Source organism: Heptranchias perlo, chromosome 15 (genome assembly GCF_035084215.1).
Source record: "Heptranchias perlo isolate sHepPer1 chromosome 15, sHepPer1.hap1, whole genome shotgun sequence".
Taxonomy (NCBI): domain Eukaryota; kingdom Metazoa; phylum Chordata; class Chondrichthyes; order Hexanchiformes; family Hexanchidae; genus Heptranchias; species Heptranchias perlo.
In genome coordinates, this window is record NC_090339.1 from 37711121 (window position 1) to 37731665 (window position 20545).

Sequence of the window (20545 nt, forward strand, 5' to 3'; positions counted from 1 at the left end):
TCCACCCAATCCAAATCCTCAATACTGACCAGTTCCAGCCCTGCTTGCTGCGGACAGCGTATCGTTCCATGATGGCGGTCAGGCGCAGTAAGGAGAATCGCTGCAGGAGGTTGAGCTGAGCTGCTGACTGTCTGTTGATTTCCAATGAAGCAGAGTTCAGGCTTGGACGGTGAGAGTTCTGGAAACTGTGCCAGCGCAGCTTCCTAGGCAAAGAAATTACAACTATTAACCCAGGACATCAAATACCACGGCTGCCAACTCCACACAAGATACTCAGGGCTTAATTCTGCAGGGTCAGCATCCCTGCTTAAGTGCCAAAGGGCACCCATTGGGAACCACTGCCACAGACCCCGCCACAGCGTGCAGGGTCAGAGGAAAGTTCCCCAATTTAAATATTCTTGGCAGACATCTGAGCCATTACAGGCGCATCTTGGGCACCCATCAAAGCAGGGGTCACAGGTTACGTGTTACTGCACAGCTGTTCGGTTTCCGGCGGCAGCCCCAGCCTCAGTACAGATTTTCAGAAGGTCTATCTGCTACCTTGTAAAGGGATCTGATTCTTATCTGATGCTGATGAAGTTCTTCAGGAGTCCAGGCCAAGGCCCCATAGATACGGGCAGTGCAGGCCAGGATCTGGTGTATCCAAGTCCCAGCCTAATTCCTGCCCCTTCTGTTACGCTCCCAACGGTCTTCAACCAAGACTGTGCTGGAGAAACCCGCGTAAATTCAGGGCTTCATTTTCTTTACAAGATGTTCCTATATTTAATTTTAAAATTTTCTTTGTTATTAATGATTCTTTATTAACCTGATGCAACAAAGTTACACAATATGAAGGGGTTCACACTTGCGTATCCATAGGTAGTGAGGTGAACTCTGCTGTTGGGCAATTAAGGTATCGGTGACGATACAGGGAGGACTGGATAACCAGAGAACACCTTCATCCAGGATCAGTCTCTCATTGCAATTACAATGCAAGGCAGACCAAGGCTTGGGAACAGAGCGCTTGGTCAGAGGAAGGTCATAAAGTACAGGAAAGAGAGTAAAAGGGTTGCAACAAAGTGCCCTGCACCCATTTAATACCTGGGAATGAGATACAAATGGACTCTTGAGGCCATTTTTGGCCTCAAGAGTCCATTTGCATCTCATTTAATGTCTCATTAATTATGCGGTTTTCACTCTGCTCACCCTACATGCAAGACACTCCGTAATCACCTCGTACTCCATAACACCTTGTGGTCACAGGGAACTGGTGAATACAGGAGTTACTCTGTAGAACACTGTGGAACCAGTTTACTCCATGACTGATGGTCTAGCGACTTATTACTTATGAAGCCAAGAAACAGACACATACAGGACACGAACCAGCTACAGTCTCTTGTCACAGGAAACCCCTTGTTAAGATGAAGCTGAGATACGAATCTATTGAAAAACATTGTGTTATTCAACAGGCACCAGTGAATTTTTGAAACCCAAGCACAGGAGAGCTATTAAAAATATACAAACTACGAAATGTCTCATTTTATTTCAGTGGAAGGTTACAGTTCAGTTCTGACTCATTGTTTTTTTTTCTCCTCAATTATCTCCCGGTTCTCCTGAAGACACTGATTGTGATTGGGATACCTCGTCCAAATGTACATTCTTGGTGTGTGAGTCTATACAGCGAGTGTCGGCAGGACATTTAACCATGGGGACATCGCAGTAAAATTTGATCGTGTCCTCACTCACTGTCCACGCACATGCAGTTTCCAGCAGGGGTCAGTGGGTAGTGACCAGGAATGGGAACCCCGACTGATGATTTCCCCCCCCCCACCTCCAGCCCAGGAATGCTGTGGCCAATTGTGGTGCCCAACTGCTGCCTGACTAAAACCAGCTAACTCAGCACAGGCCAGGAACAAGCCTTCACCAAAAGATTTTTAAATTTATAAACTGCTGAATTACAGCAATTAACTGTGGAGCAATTACAGACAGCTATGTGAATATTCAGGAAGAATGTGAGGAGAATTAAATAAGAAAGTCTTGCATTCATATAGCGCATCATGTCACTCAGAAACGTCTCAAAGTGCTTCCAAAGCAGAGAATTACTTTGAAATGAAGTGACTGCTGTTATGAAGGCAAATGCAGCAGCCATTTTGCTCACAGCAAAACCTCATAAACAGAAATAAAACGAATGTCCAGTTAATTCATTTCTGGTGGTATTAATGTGGTGGGAATGTTGGCCAGAACTCCCTGTTGTCCTTCAAATGGTGCCATGGAATTTTTACTATCCACCTGAACCACCGAAACAGGACCTCAGTCTAACATCTCACCTGAAGGATGAAATATCAAGTTATCAAATAGCATAGCAATCACCAGTAATCTGTATTGGGATCCATTGTGGTCACATGTGGCATATGGATGATTTAATTATGATGATATAATACATGATACCACGAGATAGATTTCCGTCTTTTCCGTTTCAATGGAAGGAACCTCAGGCAGGTTCTGTTACCAGCACGCGAAACTCCCTGCCAAATTTTCCTTTCTGCACTCTGCCCTGGCGTTGCATAACACCCAGGTGGTAACAATGAAAATCTACACCCATGTGTCATCTGTGCACAACATCACTGTGATAAGTATGATGCGCGGCCCTTCTGACACTTCCCCCTCCCCAGAAAGGGTGAACAAAAATAGTAAATGCACTCCCATGTTTCAAAATTATATCAACAGTTTGGTTCCCTAATCTGTGCTGAGATAGCCGATCTCAGCCCAGGCAGCAGTAGAGGCAGTACACTAACTTAATTCTTCATGCATGTGCTTAAGCAGTGAATATAGTAGGTTATCTGACTATGGGATGCATCATAGCTGACTCCATCCTCTCCTTATCCAATGTCCGCACACGCAGTTACAAGCAAGAGTTACCAATTAGAGATCAGAAGCAGGAACCCTAGACCAGGGCCATCATAGCATACTGTAGAGCCCCAACTGCCACACTGGCAGAGATTGACTAGCTCAGAACAGAACAGTACGAACCTGGAACTTCCCTGGTCTGTAGAACACAGTTCCACAATGGGCTGTGCATTCACCTGCTGAGTAATCGAGACAGCCTGCAAAATGACCTTTTACTGATGCCTGTGACTATTTACCAACAGAAGGTCAGAAGTCACTAACCTGTTTGGTCTGGTTAATGAAGCCCCTACTCCAGAATCTCTGCGTTCCCTCATCTCCATTTCTTCAGCTTCATTTAGCGAATTTCCAGTACTGTCAAAATCACTTGCAGTAGTCCCCACATCAGACATCGAACGGTCTTCAAAATTCAGACCTTGCAAATGAAAAACTGTCTCTCCAGTAGAGTCAGACTCTGTGTCATTAAATTCTGTGCACATCATTTTTGACCAGAGGTCCACTGTCTGCTGTAACCCATTGACACGCTGCAAGACATCATCTAGTTGTTTAAATAAGTTCTCAGGCCCAACCAGGTTGTTGTACGGGTGAGTCTCAGGCACATTGTCATAAATACTCTGCCTGCTCCCCATGGAGCTGCATGAACCCCTTCGTCCCTGAAACCCAAACCCTTGAAAATTGTTGATGCTACTGCATGTGGACATCCCAAAGGACAGATTTCCTGATCTCCAGTTTACCAAATGGTCATCAGCCCCCGGACACAGGCTTTCTATGGAGAGGGCTTTGGGGAAGGTCCCTACTTTGTGGTTCACGGGGACACGCACAACATAATCTTCACGAGGACACAGTTCATCTTTTCTATTATGGTTGGAGGCCATGAGTCCCATCTCATAGTCCTCCAAGTACAGTCCACAATGCATTGTGCTGTGGCTACTTCTAGAGTTGACCTTAGAATGTTCTCTACATCCACACTCAGCAAGTAAAGCAACACCAGATTGAGATATATCCTTCATCAAGCCCTTTGGGCTCTCGTTCCCAGTTTTCAGAGAACTGGAACTCTGTAATGACCCATGTTCCTGTTGTAATACTGTTTGACCACTTCCTGGCTCTTTGCTCTTTGAAGCGATTTTGCCTTTGCCCCGAAGAGTTCTAAATCGAAGGGAGTCAATTCGTTTCAGAAAGCTCTTGGTCCTCTGTTTTCTGGGGTTCTCTACGAAGTCTGGAGTGGTTTGGGTTTCAGTGGAAACAAAGCTGTCACTTGTGCAGTCATCAATCTTTCTTGCTGCTTGGGAATGAGCCACCATGACTCTCCTCTGACTTTCTTTCGTTGCCGGTTGGCTGCCCGAGGAGTGACCTATCAACACCTCTTGGATGCTTCCAGTGCTGCTGCTGCTGCGCGCAGAACTGGCCTCGGGGTCACTGAGGTCAGTGAGCACGCTCTCACGGCTGGCCGACTCCTTCATTGTTGAGCTTAGGACCTCAGCTCGGTTTGACAGGAAGTCAACGGTCGTCAGCCGAGACCATCTTTTGCTCTCTCGCTGAAATTCCCAGCGATCACTGATAGCGCACAGGTCGTCGTCTTCAAAATCGTCACCCTAGAATGATAATGGTACAATACTCACAAGAGGGTCACGTCATGAAGGAAGCACAACAGGGAACAATGGGGTTGATTGTCCTCTTCCCTACTCCGAAATAACACCTGAAAAAATGGATGCTATTCTTTTGCTCCTGAATAGCACTGCACACAATCTTCCTCCATGGCTTTTCTGGTTTCTGCACCTGGCTATACCTGAAAAGGGCGCAGCAATTTAAATTACCCACAAATGGATATTAGAGGGCTTTGCACACAGATTTCCTCTAATAGTACCAGGTGCAAATTGCTCCTAGAAAATCCTGGCACTACAGATCCCAGAGCTCCATCTTGTGCTATCTGTCTTAAAGAACAGATTAGTATTGTTAAGAAAGTTCTCTGTTTTTGTTCTTTTGTACCTCATTGGCTATGAAGTGCTTTCGGACATCCTGAGGTCATGAAAGGCATTATATAAATGCAATTTCTTTCTCTTTGACTTAAAAATGGCTTTGCTGTTTATATAGGTGTTCCAGGATGTTGTTGGTCTTTTACAGTTAGTGCTGGAGGCCGTATTCAAAATGTTCCCACCCCCCTTCCCCTTTTGCTAAATGGCTTATTTGGAGTCAGGTATGGGAAAACAACCATAACCCCTTTTGACAGCTGCTAACATTGAGCAAATGTTAGTTTACATCATCTAACAGTAAGTTCTTCTAAACATCTTGTCCCACTTACATGTGTAAATGGAGTGACTATCCTATGGACATTCTAGGCACTGCCAAGTTAGGGTAAGAAAATGCAGCAGCGTTCACATGCATCCTGAGTGCATGAGTGCCCAGAGCAAATAGCAGCTCAGTGATCTCAAGTCTCACACCAACAACAGGTCCTCCAATAGTTGGCAAAGATCATAGTTAGACTACATTGTTCTACCAGAGTTGGCAATTAAACTAAGTCAATGCTAGTGTTATACTGATACAAAACCCAGAGGCGGAGAAGGGAATCCCTGTACTGGTACAAAGCTCAGGGGGAAGACCAGTCCTCTATAGGATCTGGAAGCGACCAGGTAATGTCTGTACTGGTACAAAACCCAGAGGGGGAAGGCAGAAGCGGGGAGGTAGGTCATTGGGGTGGAGCAGGGGATCTCTGTACTGGTAAAGGACTAGGGGGGGAGCAAGGGGTCTCTGTACTGGTAAAGGACTCAGAGAAGGACCAGGGGGTCTCTGTGCTGATACAGGACTCAGGGAGGAGGGCAGTGGAGCAGGAGGTCTCTGTACTAGTACAGAACCCTTAGAGCAGAACAGCTGGTCTCTAGACTCCATAGTGTGGAGGTTTACTCTACAGATTCTGCTCTGGACACAGCTACACTAACACAAGACTCTGCTCCCATCATTTTGATGGTCAAAACTATCCTCTTTTTAAAAAAAATTAGCCAATGCAGCCATACCAAGCAGTGCCAAAACAGTGAATGGTACCTGAAGAAAAAGTCTGTCTCCATATTTACTGATGTGGAGATGCCGGTGATGGACTGGGGTTGACAATTGTAAACAATTTTACAACACCAAGTTATAGTCCAGCAATTTTATTTTAAATTCACAAGCTTTCGGAGGCTACCTCCTTCCTCAGGTGAACGATGCGGAAATTTCCGCATCGTTCACCTGAGGAAGGAGGTAGCCTCCGAAAGCTTGTGAATTTAAAATAAAATTGCTGGACTATAACTTGGTGTTGTAAAATTGTTTACAATTTCCATATTTACTAAAATGGCTTTGGAATTGCCAGCTAAACCTTCAGACCTCAAAAGCATAGAGCATAGTAGGAAAGTATTTGCTAGAAAACAGTGGACCAGCGCATTCCTCCATGGGTACTTACCGACTTCCTGTTAGTTTTGACTTCAAACTTTATAGAGGCGTATTTATTCAGGGTCATCAGCCGCCTGAGAAAAAACAAAATCAAATTAAAGATGCTTTATCCACAAGCCCAATTTACAGAAATTGCCGCAAGTACTCACAATAAGACCCCAGCTGTGAATTCTCTTCAATTTGGAATTTCTTTTGCAGGGAAGGATGGAAGCAGCCTCACTCTTGTAACACTCGGACATTTCCTACATGACACTTCCCACTCTCCCCCACTTAAATTTCTCCCCTCCTGTCCTGATGATGTTGACTCTTGCTGGGGTACAGTTCCACAGGTGCTGGTTGCCCTCTTTGCCCAGTACTTTGCCCAAGTGCCCACTCTCCATCAGTGAGCCTAGTCATCACAGAGAAGCCTACTGTCTTTACTTGACGTCCACCTACACACACTTTCAATCAGAGCTTAATAAATAGTGATCAGGAACAGGAACAGGAATGATAGCTGCGTTTTACCGTCTAGCCCAGGAGCTCCAAGGTGAATTATAGCACTCCTGTAGTTATCCCAGCTGATGATGTGGAGATGCCAGTGATGGACTGAGGTGGACAAATGACAAATGTCTCTCTGTCTGAACGCTCCTTTGATTGCCTTGACAACGGGCAGTTGGAAGGATTATCTGTAATCACCAGGCATTGTTCTCTGACTATAAATGCGGTATCCTTCATGGAATCCTACACTCACCTGACGAAGGAGAAAGCCTTCAAAAGCTTGTGATTTTCAAATAAAACTGTTGGACTATAACCTGGTGTTGTAAGATTCCTTACATTTATCCCAGCTGAGATCAGCTAACTCAGCACAGACAGGGAATCAAACCTGGTACCTTCTTGCTCTGCATCACTCAGTGCAAAACCAGACATCGCACTTACCCATTCAGTCATTGGGATTCCCTAATGCTCTGAATATTCTTTCCTAAGTATTGCAGCAATTTGTCAGGTTTACTTCCAAAATGTAATTCCTGATGAAAATCAATGGTGGAACTTACTGGGAAAAGCTATGGGGAAATTCAGAAATCAAATTTTGATTTTGTTTTTCCTCAGCAGGCTGAGCATTCCTATACTCTCAGAAACAGAATACCATCTTCATTCAGGGCTGTTTCTCTTACAGTTTCTATCTCTATCACCAGCCAACCACATTCTTCCCACTGGCTCCCCCTCAATTGATACTCCCGCTCCTGGCCTTTATTTACATTACAAATAACTGACCTTATATTAGAACTAAATAGCCCTACAAATTATTCACAAATCTCACTTACTGGATACTTACTTACTGTTTTATTCCCCAGTTTTATTTTATTTCTTTAGTATTACATTTTTGATAGTGGAGGTAGAGGGGACGAAAAAATTCTTCAGCATCTCCATGTGCACCAGAAAAAGCCCAGAAACACTTCTCTCAAGAGTTGAGAAAAGTCCTGGGATTTCAGGAGATCGTATGGGTTGGCAAGTCTCTTAAAAACTGATTACAATTCATTTTAAAATTCGGAAGAACAGAAAATGGCAGACCTTTAGACACAACACACATTATGCTACTTTCCGTTTAAAGATGTCAAATACAGAAAATGATGGAAACACTTAGCAGGTGAGGCAGCATCTGTGGAGAGAAGAGATGAGTTAACGTTTTAGGTGTGGACCCTTTGTCAAAACTGCTTTGATGAAGGGTCCACACCCAAAATATTAATTCAACTGCTCTTTCCACAGATGGTGCCTCACCCGCTGAATGTTTCCAGCATTTTCTAATTCACTAAAGAACCTTCGATACAGGCCCGGTTACACCCCCCCCCCCCCTTCTACTTTGAAGGTTGAACTCCAACAGCGGATGTCTTTTGCAATTAAATACAGCTGCCGATCAAAGGCATCAGTTTGCACGACAGGGTTATCTTGATTATAGGCCTAGATTTTCCGAGTACATGTTGTCAGCAAGGAGCCACACTCAGCTCCAGCACACTGCCTGTGACTTTCCGATATGCATGGGTGGTGGACAAGGTTCCGCGTCACCAGCGCATACTCTGAAAATTTAAGCCATAGTTTTTACACCTGTGAAACAAAGCAACTCCCATATAAAGCAAGATTCGCTTCCCATCCTCCAGGTGCCTTGATAATCCAAGCCAATTAGCTTTGTCTCGTTCTTGCAACAAGCTAATCAATATTAAGTGCTTCTGTCACTTATTGCAACATCCATTAAGCAGTCACCTAAACAGAAATGACATATTCACCCATTTAAAGTGGCAGTCTGCACACCACACCATTTCTCCAATACTGAGGAACAGGCAGGAAGAAATTCAGTAGACAAATTAAAGCTGCTACAATGTCGACATGGTTACCAGATCCCATAAGGAAATATTCAAACAACACCAAAATTCCGATCTGGTGCCAGGGTGGTGTGTAGATAGGACGCACGGCACATGCTGGAATTTGGGATGTAATTGGTTCTGCTGGGACTCCGGCCCACATTACGTAGTGTGATTTTTCCATCTACCTCCCTCCCATGTTAAGGGAGTGTGTCTGGGGGAGATCCCGGACAAACCCAGGACTTCTGCACAAAATGCCCTTATTAGGCATCAGTGGAACTCCCACCAGCTAAGAGCTGGTAAGAGCTCCATTGAGCCCCTTGGAAAGGCCCCAGAACTTACCAAGGCAAAGCTAATTGTTCCAAGAGGGGATTACTTACCTTTATTTTAAAAAGATTTGTGCTCCTTTAGGAGCTGCAGAGCAACAAAACCTTTTTTAAAAAAATCTTTGGTCTGGGATGGACCTCTGGATCCTCCTGTCAAAGCATCTGTGGGCCACTCCAAAACTCACCAATGGTCTGCAGTGGGCACCTCAGAACTGCCTTTACTGATGTAGGTGGCTCATCCTGAGCATGTAAATGGCCCAATCCCTGGGATCTGGGTCACAGACTGCGGCCTTTGCTTTGGGTGGATGGGAGTTTTTCTGCACCACGTTTACGCTGGAGTGGGACCATCAGAATATCGTCCCCAGAAAGGATCATTTATGACTTTGCGCTTTCAACAGGCAGCCCGGCCTATGGATAGAATGTACCGGAAATTTGAGCGCATGCTGCACATGGTTTTTTGACCATTTGAAATGGTCAGCAAATTGTGTAGAGCACACCCTGAATTTCCTACACGTGCCCCCAACTGGTGAAGCTTCCTGCTGAGAGCACGAAGTTGGAAAATTACAGCCCCCCACCCCGAGTTTCTTAGAACCTAAAACAAGACGGCTCTCTGATTCATCACAGTACCGATGGTTATTTAAATTCTTTGAAACACAACTTTAAGTGCTCCTGCTTTTGTCGCATGTTAGCTAAATCCAAGGGGGAGCAATAGATAACTTCTCAACAGGGTCACACACAAGCTACACAAGCACCGGTGACCATTAATCTAGTTTTTTCTTCTTGGATCAACCAGACTTGGCAAATGGGTGGGGTTATGAGACTAACCTTGAATAAACTCAGAAACACGAGATCATCACAAAGTAGAAGATACTGTATTTTGAAATAACTGACGCGAATCACTTGCTGACTTCAACAGAACCACAGAAAATTCCTCATGTGACTAAACCACAGCACTTACTGCAAGAACTGAGCCACGTTTAGTTCAAGATCAAAATGTAGTTTCCTGACCCACAAGGATCCACCGAGAGACACCAGAAAATCACATCAGCCAGGGGCTTACGATTACTGACAAATGGGTACTGACCCGGCCCTGGCGCGCGGTTGCTGACCCGGCCCCGCCGCGCGGTTGCTGACCCGGCCCCGCCGCGCGGTTGCTGACCCGGCCCCGCCGCGCGGTTGCTGACCCGGCCCCGCCGCGCGGTTGCTGACCCGGCCCCGCCGCGCGGTTGCTGACCCGGCCCCGGCGCGCGGTTGCTGACCCGGCCCCGGCGCGCGGTTGCTGACAGCTATTTCTCAGTATTAGGAACACCAGTCACCAGTCACAATTTATGGAACTGCAGCTTATGGAACTGCAGCTGCTTAATGGGAACACAACAAAAAAAATATAATTTTGGATATACAACAATTTCAAGAATATCTGAGTTTTGCAGGAGGGCCCAGCGTCCTCAGGGTCACCAACAAACATGTCGAAGTCCGTCGGCATGAAGTCAGGCAAAGGACAGAAGCACTGTTTGGCATGCAGCAACGGTGGCCCACAAGGAGAGTGATTTAGCAGCAGTGCAGGAATTAGCCAGACCATCACACAGACGCACAGCAAGTCAGTGCAAGAAAAAATGTAATTACGTTGCCAGGACAGGCAAGGTAAGAGGAATTAGCCACATCTTCCAAAAATACACTGTGCTAAGTCTGTCTGATAATTAGTAATCTCCCCTCACACTGTGCTAAAGTGCTTGAATTGCTTTCCATCGATGCCCAGGAGGCAGCATGGTACCCTCAGCCTTAACCTAGAAGCGTTCCCCTATTCACAGACTTATGTTAAATCAACCACTAAAAGATCACCTGGGGTCTAATTGCTTGGTGCAGCACCTGTCAGCACACCTATTACAGGAATCAGGGTGACAGCTGGGGGTTACTGCATCTCATGGTAATCAAAGGTCATTCTCACATTTTGCATTTTGTTTTTGAAGTACAAGACATCCGATAACACCAAAGAGAGAACAAACCTTCACCCTCCCGCCTCCTGTGAGGAGGAAGCTCTGCTATTACTGGGGAAGGAGCCATACGCAGTGTCAGCAATGGGGAAGTATGAGAGCAGCTGGAAATTACAAGTTCCTAATTATGTTATACTCTGTTCCTTCTCATTCCTCCTATAATCCTCATTACCCGTCAGCAAATTATATCATGAAACCGCCCCCCACCCCCAACGTCATCCCGGCTGAAAGTCACATGTGAACTCTGCCCCTCAACCGCCCATTCTAACCACAATTCCTCTTTTCCTCCTCTAGACCCACCAGAAGAGGAAGTAGAAAAACTAGGCCCCAATGTATCTGGCCTAGTCAACTTCACAGCCTGCCCTGTCACTCACTCTATGCCTCCCAAGCACCAGTTCAAAGACATCTACACCAGAGGGCAGTGCATTGAGTGAATCACAGAACACAAGGGAGCACGAGCAACTGGGGGTGGACCCGAAGGGAGAAGACATTGATGACCGGAGATCCAGGAGATGTCGCCCTTCGGCTGAAGGGCCTAAGGACCAGCTCTCATAGCTGCTGCTTTTAAAAGGATGCATCAAGTGTATGTGCAGGTACTGGGGACCGTGTCAGACAGCGTGCTGCAGATGGCAGGTCAAATGGAGGAGTCCACCTTACCCGTGCGTTAATGTGACGGATGGCTTTGCAACACTGTGGTCCACCCTGGTACATATGAGAGCTCCAGAGTCATCTGCAACAGAGGTCCCCATAACAGTGCTCTTAGGGCAGTCTATGCACCTGCTATAAGTGCTCAGTTACTGATGCCAAGCCAGCCATCCACTTACTGACCCTGACCCAGAAATGCAGTTGCTGACCATTACTGAATGACCCAGACATTACTTACCCCATAACCTAGCCAAGCCAGCTCATTATTGACCTAAGCCAAATTTGACCATTATTGACCCCAGCTAACTGTACTCATGGGACCATACCAAAGCAAGAGATGGCACCTTTAGGAAAAGGGGGTGGGGAGGGGGAGAAAAACAAAATAAAAAAGGTAACAAACAGTTACCTGCACACAGATTTCATAGAATCCCGGTCAAGAAAATCATGATCCTTCTTGACAGCTGCGATGTCGATGGGAAACTGGGAGTCTGCAACACAAGAAAATAAACACATTTACATATCTGCTCCTCGCGTACTCCATGTACTTGGTTGCGGTGATGTGTCCGTTTATCGCTGGAAATTATTCAATCATATTTTTTCTCTCCCTCCGGGTTCTGACGAAGGATTGTAGACCTGAAACCGTTAACCTAACCTTTTTCTTTTCTCCACAGGGACCTGACCTGCTGAATGTTTTTATTTTGTCCCTTCAGGTGCTGACTCATACCGGAGTACAGTTCCAATGGCACCAGGAACTTTCTGGTAGCTCATTCAAGTGGTCATTTTTCCTATCTAAGCCTAGACAATAGGGGAAATTTTCCAACTTTGCACCCCTAGAAGAGAGCCTCACCCATTAGGAGTCCATACTGAATATCTGGACACACACACTGTACATGATTTTACAACTATTTCAATAAATGGTCAGAAACTTGTCCACACTTGAATTTCCGATATGCATTTCTGGCCAGTGAGGTGCAAAGTCAGAAAATTACCCCTAATGAGTGTTGGCAGGTTATTTGAACATGGAAGGGCACATGACAGTGACACAGTTACATTATTGAGAGGTCAGTCAGTTACAAAATGACAGTGTGACACTCTCATGGGATGATTCAATCACACAGTGGTCACAGTTACATTATTGAGGGTTCAGTCTGTTTCAAAAGTGACAGTATGACACTATCATGGGGTTAGTTAATCACACACTGTTGTGGGTCAGTCGGTTACACAGTGACAGAGCTGTAGTATCATGGGGTCAGTCAGTTATAGGGCTGTCATTCAAAATCTAAAGAGATATAAATGTGGCAAATAAAATAGAAAATCCTAATTACATTGGCATCACTGAATCACCTAAACAGGACCAGTCTTGCTTAGTACTATGGCAGATTAAAGAGACAGTGCAATGCAGGTGTGGGCTCAGCTCAGGTCGATGAGGAGGGGGAATAATAAGGATAGTATTGGAGCCCTAAGGGATGGCCTCCGAGCAGAACTATAAACCACAAAGAAGGTAGTTCTGTATGGCAGGGAATAACAAGTACTGAGGAAAACCAAAGGCCAACATAAGCAAAACATCATTTCAGAACTTTCGTGCCCCCGCCAGTGACCCCAAACCAGTTCAAACAGGAGATTTAACAAGTATCACACTGGAAAGCCAGGCAGCAACGTCTGGGATTTTTCTGGGATGGAACCAATTTTCCCGAAAGGAGCAGCAATATGGGCTTTCACTGGGGCTCGAGCAGTTAGCCCGAGGGTGAAAACTGATTAATGGAGAGGAGATTTGGCTGAAGATCATTTCCCATTATGCTCTACTTCCAGTAATTGTTCCCTGCCGACCCTCCCAGGGTCATTTAAAATAACAGTCAAGCCTTTATTGCACTTAAAATTTTTGCTTTAATTAAATATATAAAGTGCTCATTTAAAGAAGTTTTATATAGAACTTTAAAACAGGAAGCTCCGTTATAGTAGATAATAAATATTTAAAAGTCGTTGTAAAAGTTAACCATTTGTTAATCAATCAAGCCAGTTTTATTGACGGTTTATAAATTCCAAAAATGGGTGCCTAAGAAGCAGGGCGCACGCTGCCCGTGCCTGTTGACGCGGTCCCTGTGCCCACGTGAATTTGGTGCTGGGGTCTCATTATAATGGGTCAGGCATGCAGCCAGTGCTACCCGTGCTGCTTATTGGTTCCACGCCTGTTTGTGGGGGGGGGGGGGGGGGGGGGCAGGAAATTGGGCGTCTCCAATGCCACTTAAAGGTAGTCTACACCTCTTAAAGGGAAGGTGCACTCTGGCTGCAGATAGGAGGAAATGCTTCTGAAGAGAATAATGGCTGCAAGAACTGCAGATCGGGCCCCCAGTTTCTCCGATGCCGCTATGGAGGCCCTGGTCCAGGCAGTAGACAGGAAGAGGGAGGTCCTGCACCCCCCCCCCCCTCAAAGGGAGCAGAAAGACCTCCAGGCAACACACCTGTCGCCAGTGAAAAGAGGTGGCTGAGGAGGTCAATGCAAGGAGCGTACCTCCCAAGTTATGGCTACAATGCCAAAAAAGGTTTTTTGGTCACGATGGACACTGGGGAGGTACCAGTAGATTGGAAATAGGCTAACATGGTGCCCATATTCAAAAAGAATGGCAAAACAGAAATGGCAATTACTGACTTATTAGTCTAACTTACATTCCATGTTAAGTAATGGAATTGATTATTCAGAGTAAATCTGAGCCTCATCTGTACAATAGCCATCTAATAAATAGCAGTCAAGTTGGATTCAGAAGGAGAAGATCCTGCATGATCAACATCCTCGACTTCTTTGAGGAAGTGCCAACCTACTGGGCTGTAGGAAGCCATATGACGTGGTGTACCTAGAATTACAACAGGCTTTTCAAAAAATCCATGTTAAGGCTATCGCAGGGAATTTCTCAATCAGTTGCTTTAATTTTAGCGGAAGATCAGCGGAAACCCCATTTACGCATCAATCTGGGGTTTCCGCAGATTTTCCAAAGTTACACAGGAGAATCCCTGAAGAAATTCCCAGCATATTAGTCAAACTCCGTGTTAGGGACCCGAGTTATGAGGCGACTAGAGAAGCATGGGATTTTCAGCCTAAGAAGGAGGCATCCAAGAGCTGATTCTATAAAGGTATACAAGATTGTGACGAGTATAGAAACAGTTAAGCCAGAATATTATTTTAAATTAAACTGTGGAGTAGAACAAGGGGACACAGGTTCAAACAAGTAAAATATAATTTTAGGACTGGTATCAGAAAATTCTTCTTCACACAAAGTGTAATCAACATGTGGATTAGAGTTCCAGATAGAATAATGGAGGCAAAAATCTTGGAATCATCTAAGAATCAATTGGATGAATAAAATGAGCAGAGGGGGGGATTGGGGTGTTGGGATCTCTTCAGGTGGATGAATTAAGATGGGCTAAATTGTCTTCCTCATCCATAATTAGCTAGTGGCCATGTGAACAACGAAATTCAAAAAAATACTTTACTTGTGCTCACCTTGAGAAATACCCCCTTGTGGAAATAAGAGAAAGGCTGTTGAGGGGCAAGGAAGAGGCACAAAGACTCTGTTTGCTTCTAATTTAAGGGCATAACAAAATCAAGTGTGTGGTCATTGTCCTCGGTTGTAACTGCATGTGACAGATTTAAAACAAATTTCGCAGAATCTCACGGCCACAGTTTCCTGATTGGCCTCTCCTCCTACATTCCTTTCAAAAACCAAATTAAACAAACAAATAAATAAATAAGGCACAAAGGCCACACCCACCTTCATAGAGCTGTGCATATTGAGGAAATCCTGCTGCCCGCAGCCAATCAAAAGCTTCCTTAGCCTCCAGTTCTATTAAAAAAAAGTTCAGTAAATTAACTCTTGCAGAGCCACACTCAGTTGAAAGTTACTCTTTACATTGTGAAAACAGCAAAACTCCAAATATGTCTTTCTCCTCTCTGTATTCTCACTGTGTTGAAATCACTGCACCATTTCTTACTCTAACTCCTTCTTTCCCAGGATCTGAACAGTATGGAACTCCATGCCTCTCTCAATCATTCCTTTTTTCTGACAATCTACAAACTTTTGAATCCAAAACTTGGCATCATCTAGTTACTACTTTTAGATTTATCTCATCTTCTCTCCTCTTTTCAAAACTGATGGTGTCTTGCAAAATGGGCATTAGCTTTTCACCTTGGTTTCTCAGAAAGTGAGCAATTTCATTACTGGGGAATGGGACCCTTTCTGTCTAGCATCAGCATCGAGCTCCCTCTACACTATCCCACCAAGCTCTCACAGGTCAGGTAGAGCACCAGTTAGAACAGAGTAAAGCTTTCGCCATTGTGTGCCATTTTTATCCAGTGAGGTTAGAATTCTTCTAGTTGCAATGCGTATCAACATTGTTATTGTACAAGATGTATGAATAGAACTGTTGAGTTTGTCTTCTTGATGTCTACAAATTTGACAGCACTGTAAGGGTCAGAGATATTAGGATCTGCACAATGGCATATAGGCAGAGATACTACTGTCTGACCAATGCTGTATGGGCAGAAATATTACAAATATAGTACAGGTGGAGGTACCACAATCTAGACAATGCTGTTCAGGCAGATACCACAGTCTGGACAGTGCTGTGTGGGTCCTTTTTACATGTTGTCACCCTCTCCTCTTCTCCTGAAGGTACTGACTGATGCTGGACATAGTTCCAAACACACCAGGCACTCTCCAGTATGAACCTAGTGAGTGTCAGCAGGATAATCAACCATCGAAGGACAGCCATAAACCTTCATTTTCAGTAAGATCCACCGAATAGTGATAAGAAGTAAGATCAATGGCAAATTTTTTCCTCCCTAGCCCAAGGACACAGAAGTGAACAGTAGAGCCTAAACACCAGCTTGGTTGAGGTCAGAGCAGGAATCAAACACAGGGCCTTCTGGATCTGTGTGGCTCACCTGTTCATTGCATAAATGCACTGCATCACTGGGGAAAGCTTCTTTTTCACAGTTTCATTCCTTAGTAACACGTTCTCCCTTTCTTGTACGCACAAAGGTCATTTGTGGTAAGTATGAGCCACAGAGGAGATTGGGCAATACACAGTGAAGCTTTTTTTTAAAACCAATCTTTCTCTACTTAACCATAAAAACACCGAGATCATCTACATCTATAGGTTCAGAGCCTGTGGTCAGCCCATGTCCAATATTTAAGCTGGAAACAGAATTCAAGCACCATGGATTTGGGTACTTCCAAGGAACTTGTTTTCTCTCTAGCCTCTGAGTTTGATCCATCACTATGACAGAGATATAAGGTCAGCCAGGCCCACACTCAACTGATGTCACAGATTGGCCCATCAGATAAAACAACTTCCACTGTGTAGGACTGAGCTCAGACTGTAGAGTGCAACATGTGGAACCAGTATACACTTCATACAGGAGCTCGACTACAAAGTATACCCCCTCACAATGGACTGAAGACCTCAGCTCATCAAAGGCTATTTGAGAGAAAAAGACGCACAAATATACAGTCATTATGCCTTTAAAGGCATCTCAGGCACCTATACTAGACACAGGATGCACTGCAGCAACTCGCCAAGGCTTCTTCGACAGCACCTCCCAAACCCGCGACCTCTACCACCTAGAAGGACAAGAACAGCAGGTACATGGGAACAGCACCACCTGCACGTTCCCCTCCAAGTCACACACCATCCCGACTTGGAAATATATCGCCGTTCCTTCATCGTCGCTGGGTCAAAATCCTGGAACTCCCTTCCTAACAGCACTATGGGAGAACCTTCACCACACAGACTGCAGCAGTTCAAGAAGGCAGCTCACCACCACCTTCTCAAGAGCAATTAGGGATGAGCAATAAATGCTGGCCTTGCCAGCGACGCCCACATCCCATGAACGAATTTTTAAAAAGCTGCTACCATTACAATATAAGCCAATCAGAACATCACACGGTGAGCTGTACAGACTGAACAGTGTGTTACACAGGGCGCTGTACAGACTGAACAATGTGTTACACAGGGTGCTGTAGAGACTGAACAATGTGTTACGCAGGGTGCTGTAGAGACTGAACAATGTGTTACACAGGGTGCTGTAGAGACTGAACAATGTGTTACGCAGGGTGCTGTAGAGACTGAACAATGTGTTACACAGGGTGCTGTAGAGACTGAACAATGTGTTACACAGGGTGCTGTAGAGACTGAACACTGTGTTACGCAGGGTGCTGTAGAGACTGAACAGTGGGTTACACAGGGCGCTGTACAGATTGAACAGTGTGTTATGCAGGGCAATGTACAGGCTGAACAATGTGTTATGCAGGATACTGTACACACTCAACAGTGTGTTACACAGGTCGCTGTGCACACTCAACAGTATTACACAGGGCGAGTTTTTGGTTTGCATTATAGAGGTTAATCAGTTTTTGAAGCTAAAGGTGACTATTTATTTGCAAGTATTATCCATAATTTTGGGCCTACTGTTAAGTAACATTTGTTTAGCTAAGCTTGAAGCTCTTCAGTTTGCCTTGCAAGAATATAAGAAAAGAAACTTCAGTCTCTCTGCGAATATTTCATGGTCTCCGTGGGTTTCTTCTTTACTATGAGTTTCAGCAGCAAACAGATTTCAGACTATCTTTCAACCGGTCAGGCAGACTGCTGGGAGGGGGAACCTTGCAGTAGAGATTGGTGGAGTGGGGGGGGGGGGGAGGGAGGGGGAAGAGTTACAGCATAGTAAAGACCAGGGTGGCCAGGTTACAGTGAAGTCTGGAATTCATGGTGAAGTCTGGGGAGCCAGGACTACAGAACCATGAAGACTAGGGCCAGAGTTACAGCACAGTGTAAACTGGGGGAGGGGAGATGGGGATCATAGCAGAATGGAGATGGCAGAGGTATGGGTTACAGTACAGTAATAAAACGGGACAGCCAGGGGACCAGTCTTATAGCACAGTGAAGACTAGCACCCGGGATTACGACACATAAATAAACTGGGAGGGGCAAGGTCACAGCTTGGTGAAGACTGGGCAACAAGATTACAACACAATGAATACTTGGGGGAAGAGGAAATGAGGTTAGGAGCAATGAAAACTGGCGTTAACAGATTTAGAGGTGATAAAATGCAGAGCTTGACAGACAGGCACAGATGACTGTTTTCATTCATTTGAACTATTTGAAAAATCTATTATAAGGTATGAAGCCCAAACTAGGGGGAAATATGTAAAGAAATTCACAATTTCTAGCCATTACTACCTCACCAAGCAAGGTGAATAACTGCTGGCATCTCTGCTTGCTTATTTACTTCAAAAGAATGTAGAATGAAAGAAGTCCTAAAGCATAAAATGATAGCTCTGCCTGCGTGGTTTCAATTCCAGTGTAATGCAGTAAACTCCATGGTTGAATTGAAACTCGTGTTGTCCACATCCAAATTCTCATCTAGAAAAGTAACCCAGCTCTTCCATCAAAAGGACCCATTCATTGCCAACAGCCTGAAAAGGGATACATTAACCCATTATGGCCTGATTCTAATTCTACTAAGGGAAATTGTCCCATGTTTTGTGCAAGTACTCAAGGCATTATTTAAAGGGAAAATTCTGACAGCCTTATTTTAAAGGTAGGTATTAACCTGCTTCATTTTAAAGGGTTAACACCCACTTTAAATCAATGCTGGCAGTAAATTGTTGTGAGCACCTTAAGTACTCACAACAAAAGATTACCCATTGGAAAATGTCCCATTATTTTTAGATATTGCACTGTTTTAGTATTTAACTATGACTTTTTGCTTCTGTACATTATTTCATCTGTAAATAAATATGACCAAATAGCTTAATCTGTATGCATTGGTCTAGCAATGTGTAATTTTCTGCTTTTGGAGGTGAAAGGAGAATGTGGTGGGCGTCCCACATAATCTCTAATGAGTGAATTACCATACTTAGGCACTAATCCATATACAGCAGTGAATAAAGGCATAGGTTTAGGTTCATAAGGGACATGGTCTGCTTATGGAAACTAGTTCAAGCATGAAAACAAGAAATAATATTGGGAAAAAGCCCAAAAAAGAGTTACAACACAGTTTACAGCAAAGTGAAGACGAGGGAAGGGAGCTGGAGTTACAGTACGTCTGGGGGACCACTGTTACAGTACACTGAAGTCTGGGGGACCACTGTTACAGTACACTGAAGTCTGGGGGACCACTGTTACAGTACACTGAAGTCTGGGGGACCACTGTTACAGTACACTGAAGTCTGGGGGACCACTGTTACAGTACACTGAAGTCTGGGGGACCACTGTTACAGTACACTGAAGTCTGGGGGACCACTGTTACAGTACACTGAAGTCTGGGGGACCACTGTTACAGTACACTGAAGTCTGGGGGACCACTGTTACAGTACACTGAAGTCTGGGGGACCACTGTTACAGTACACTGAAGTCTGGGGGACCACTGTTAAAGTACACTGAAGTCTGGGGGACCACTGTTACAGTACACTGAAGTCTGGGGGACCACTGTTACAGTGCACTGAAGTCTGGGGGACCACTGTTACAGTGCACTGAAGACTGGGGGACTATTGTTACAGTACACTAAAGATTGGGGGATTATTATTACAGTACACTGAAGATTGGGGGACTATTGTTACAGTGCACTAAAGATTGGGGGATTATTGTTACAGTACACTGAAGACTGGGGGACTATTGTTACAGCACACTAAAGATTGGGGGATTATTATTACAGTACACTGAAGATTGGGGGACTATTGTTACAGTGCACTAAAGATTGGGGGATTATTGTTACAGTACACTGAAGACTGGGAGACTATTGTTACAGTACACTAAAGATTGGGGGATTATTGTTACAGTACACTGAAGACTGGGGAACTAGCGATTACACAAGATGAAACTGTTACAGTAAAGATCGGGGTAACCAGCTTTACAGAAGTGAATATTGGGTTACAACAGTGAGGATTGGTGGGAC

At 44.8% G+C, this 20545-nt stretch overlaps 1 protein-coding gene across 2 annotated transcripts in view; it reads right to left on the bottom strand.

Moving 5' to 3' along the window:
• Positions 1 to 20545, bottom strand: part of stard8 (StAR related lipid transfer domain containing 8) — a 135763-nt gene that overhangs the window by 34157 nt on the left and 81061 nt on the right. For both annotated transcript variants that reach the window (XM_067997072.1, XM_067997071.1), the window contains 5 exons: positions 15363 to 15434; positions 12005 to 12086; positions 6314 to 6377; positions 3148 to 4475; positions 30 to 203 (listed from right to left, as the gene is read on the bottom strand). In XM_067997072.1, coding sequence (XP_067853173.1) covers positions 30 to 203; positions 3148 to 4475; positions 6314 to 6377; positions 12005 to 12086; positions 15363 to 15434 — 1720 coding nt within the window. The remainder of the gene's footprint in view (positions 1 to 29; positions 204 to 3147; positions 4476 to 6313; positions 6378 to 12004; positions 12087 to 15362; positions 15435 to 20545) is intronic.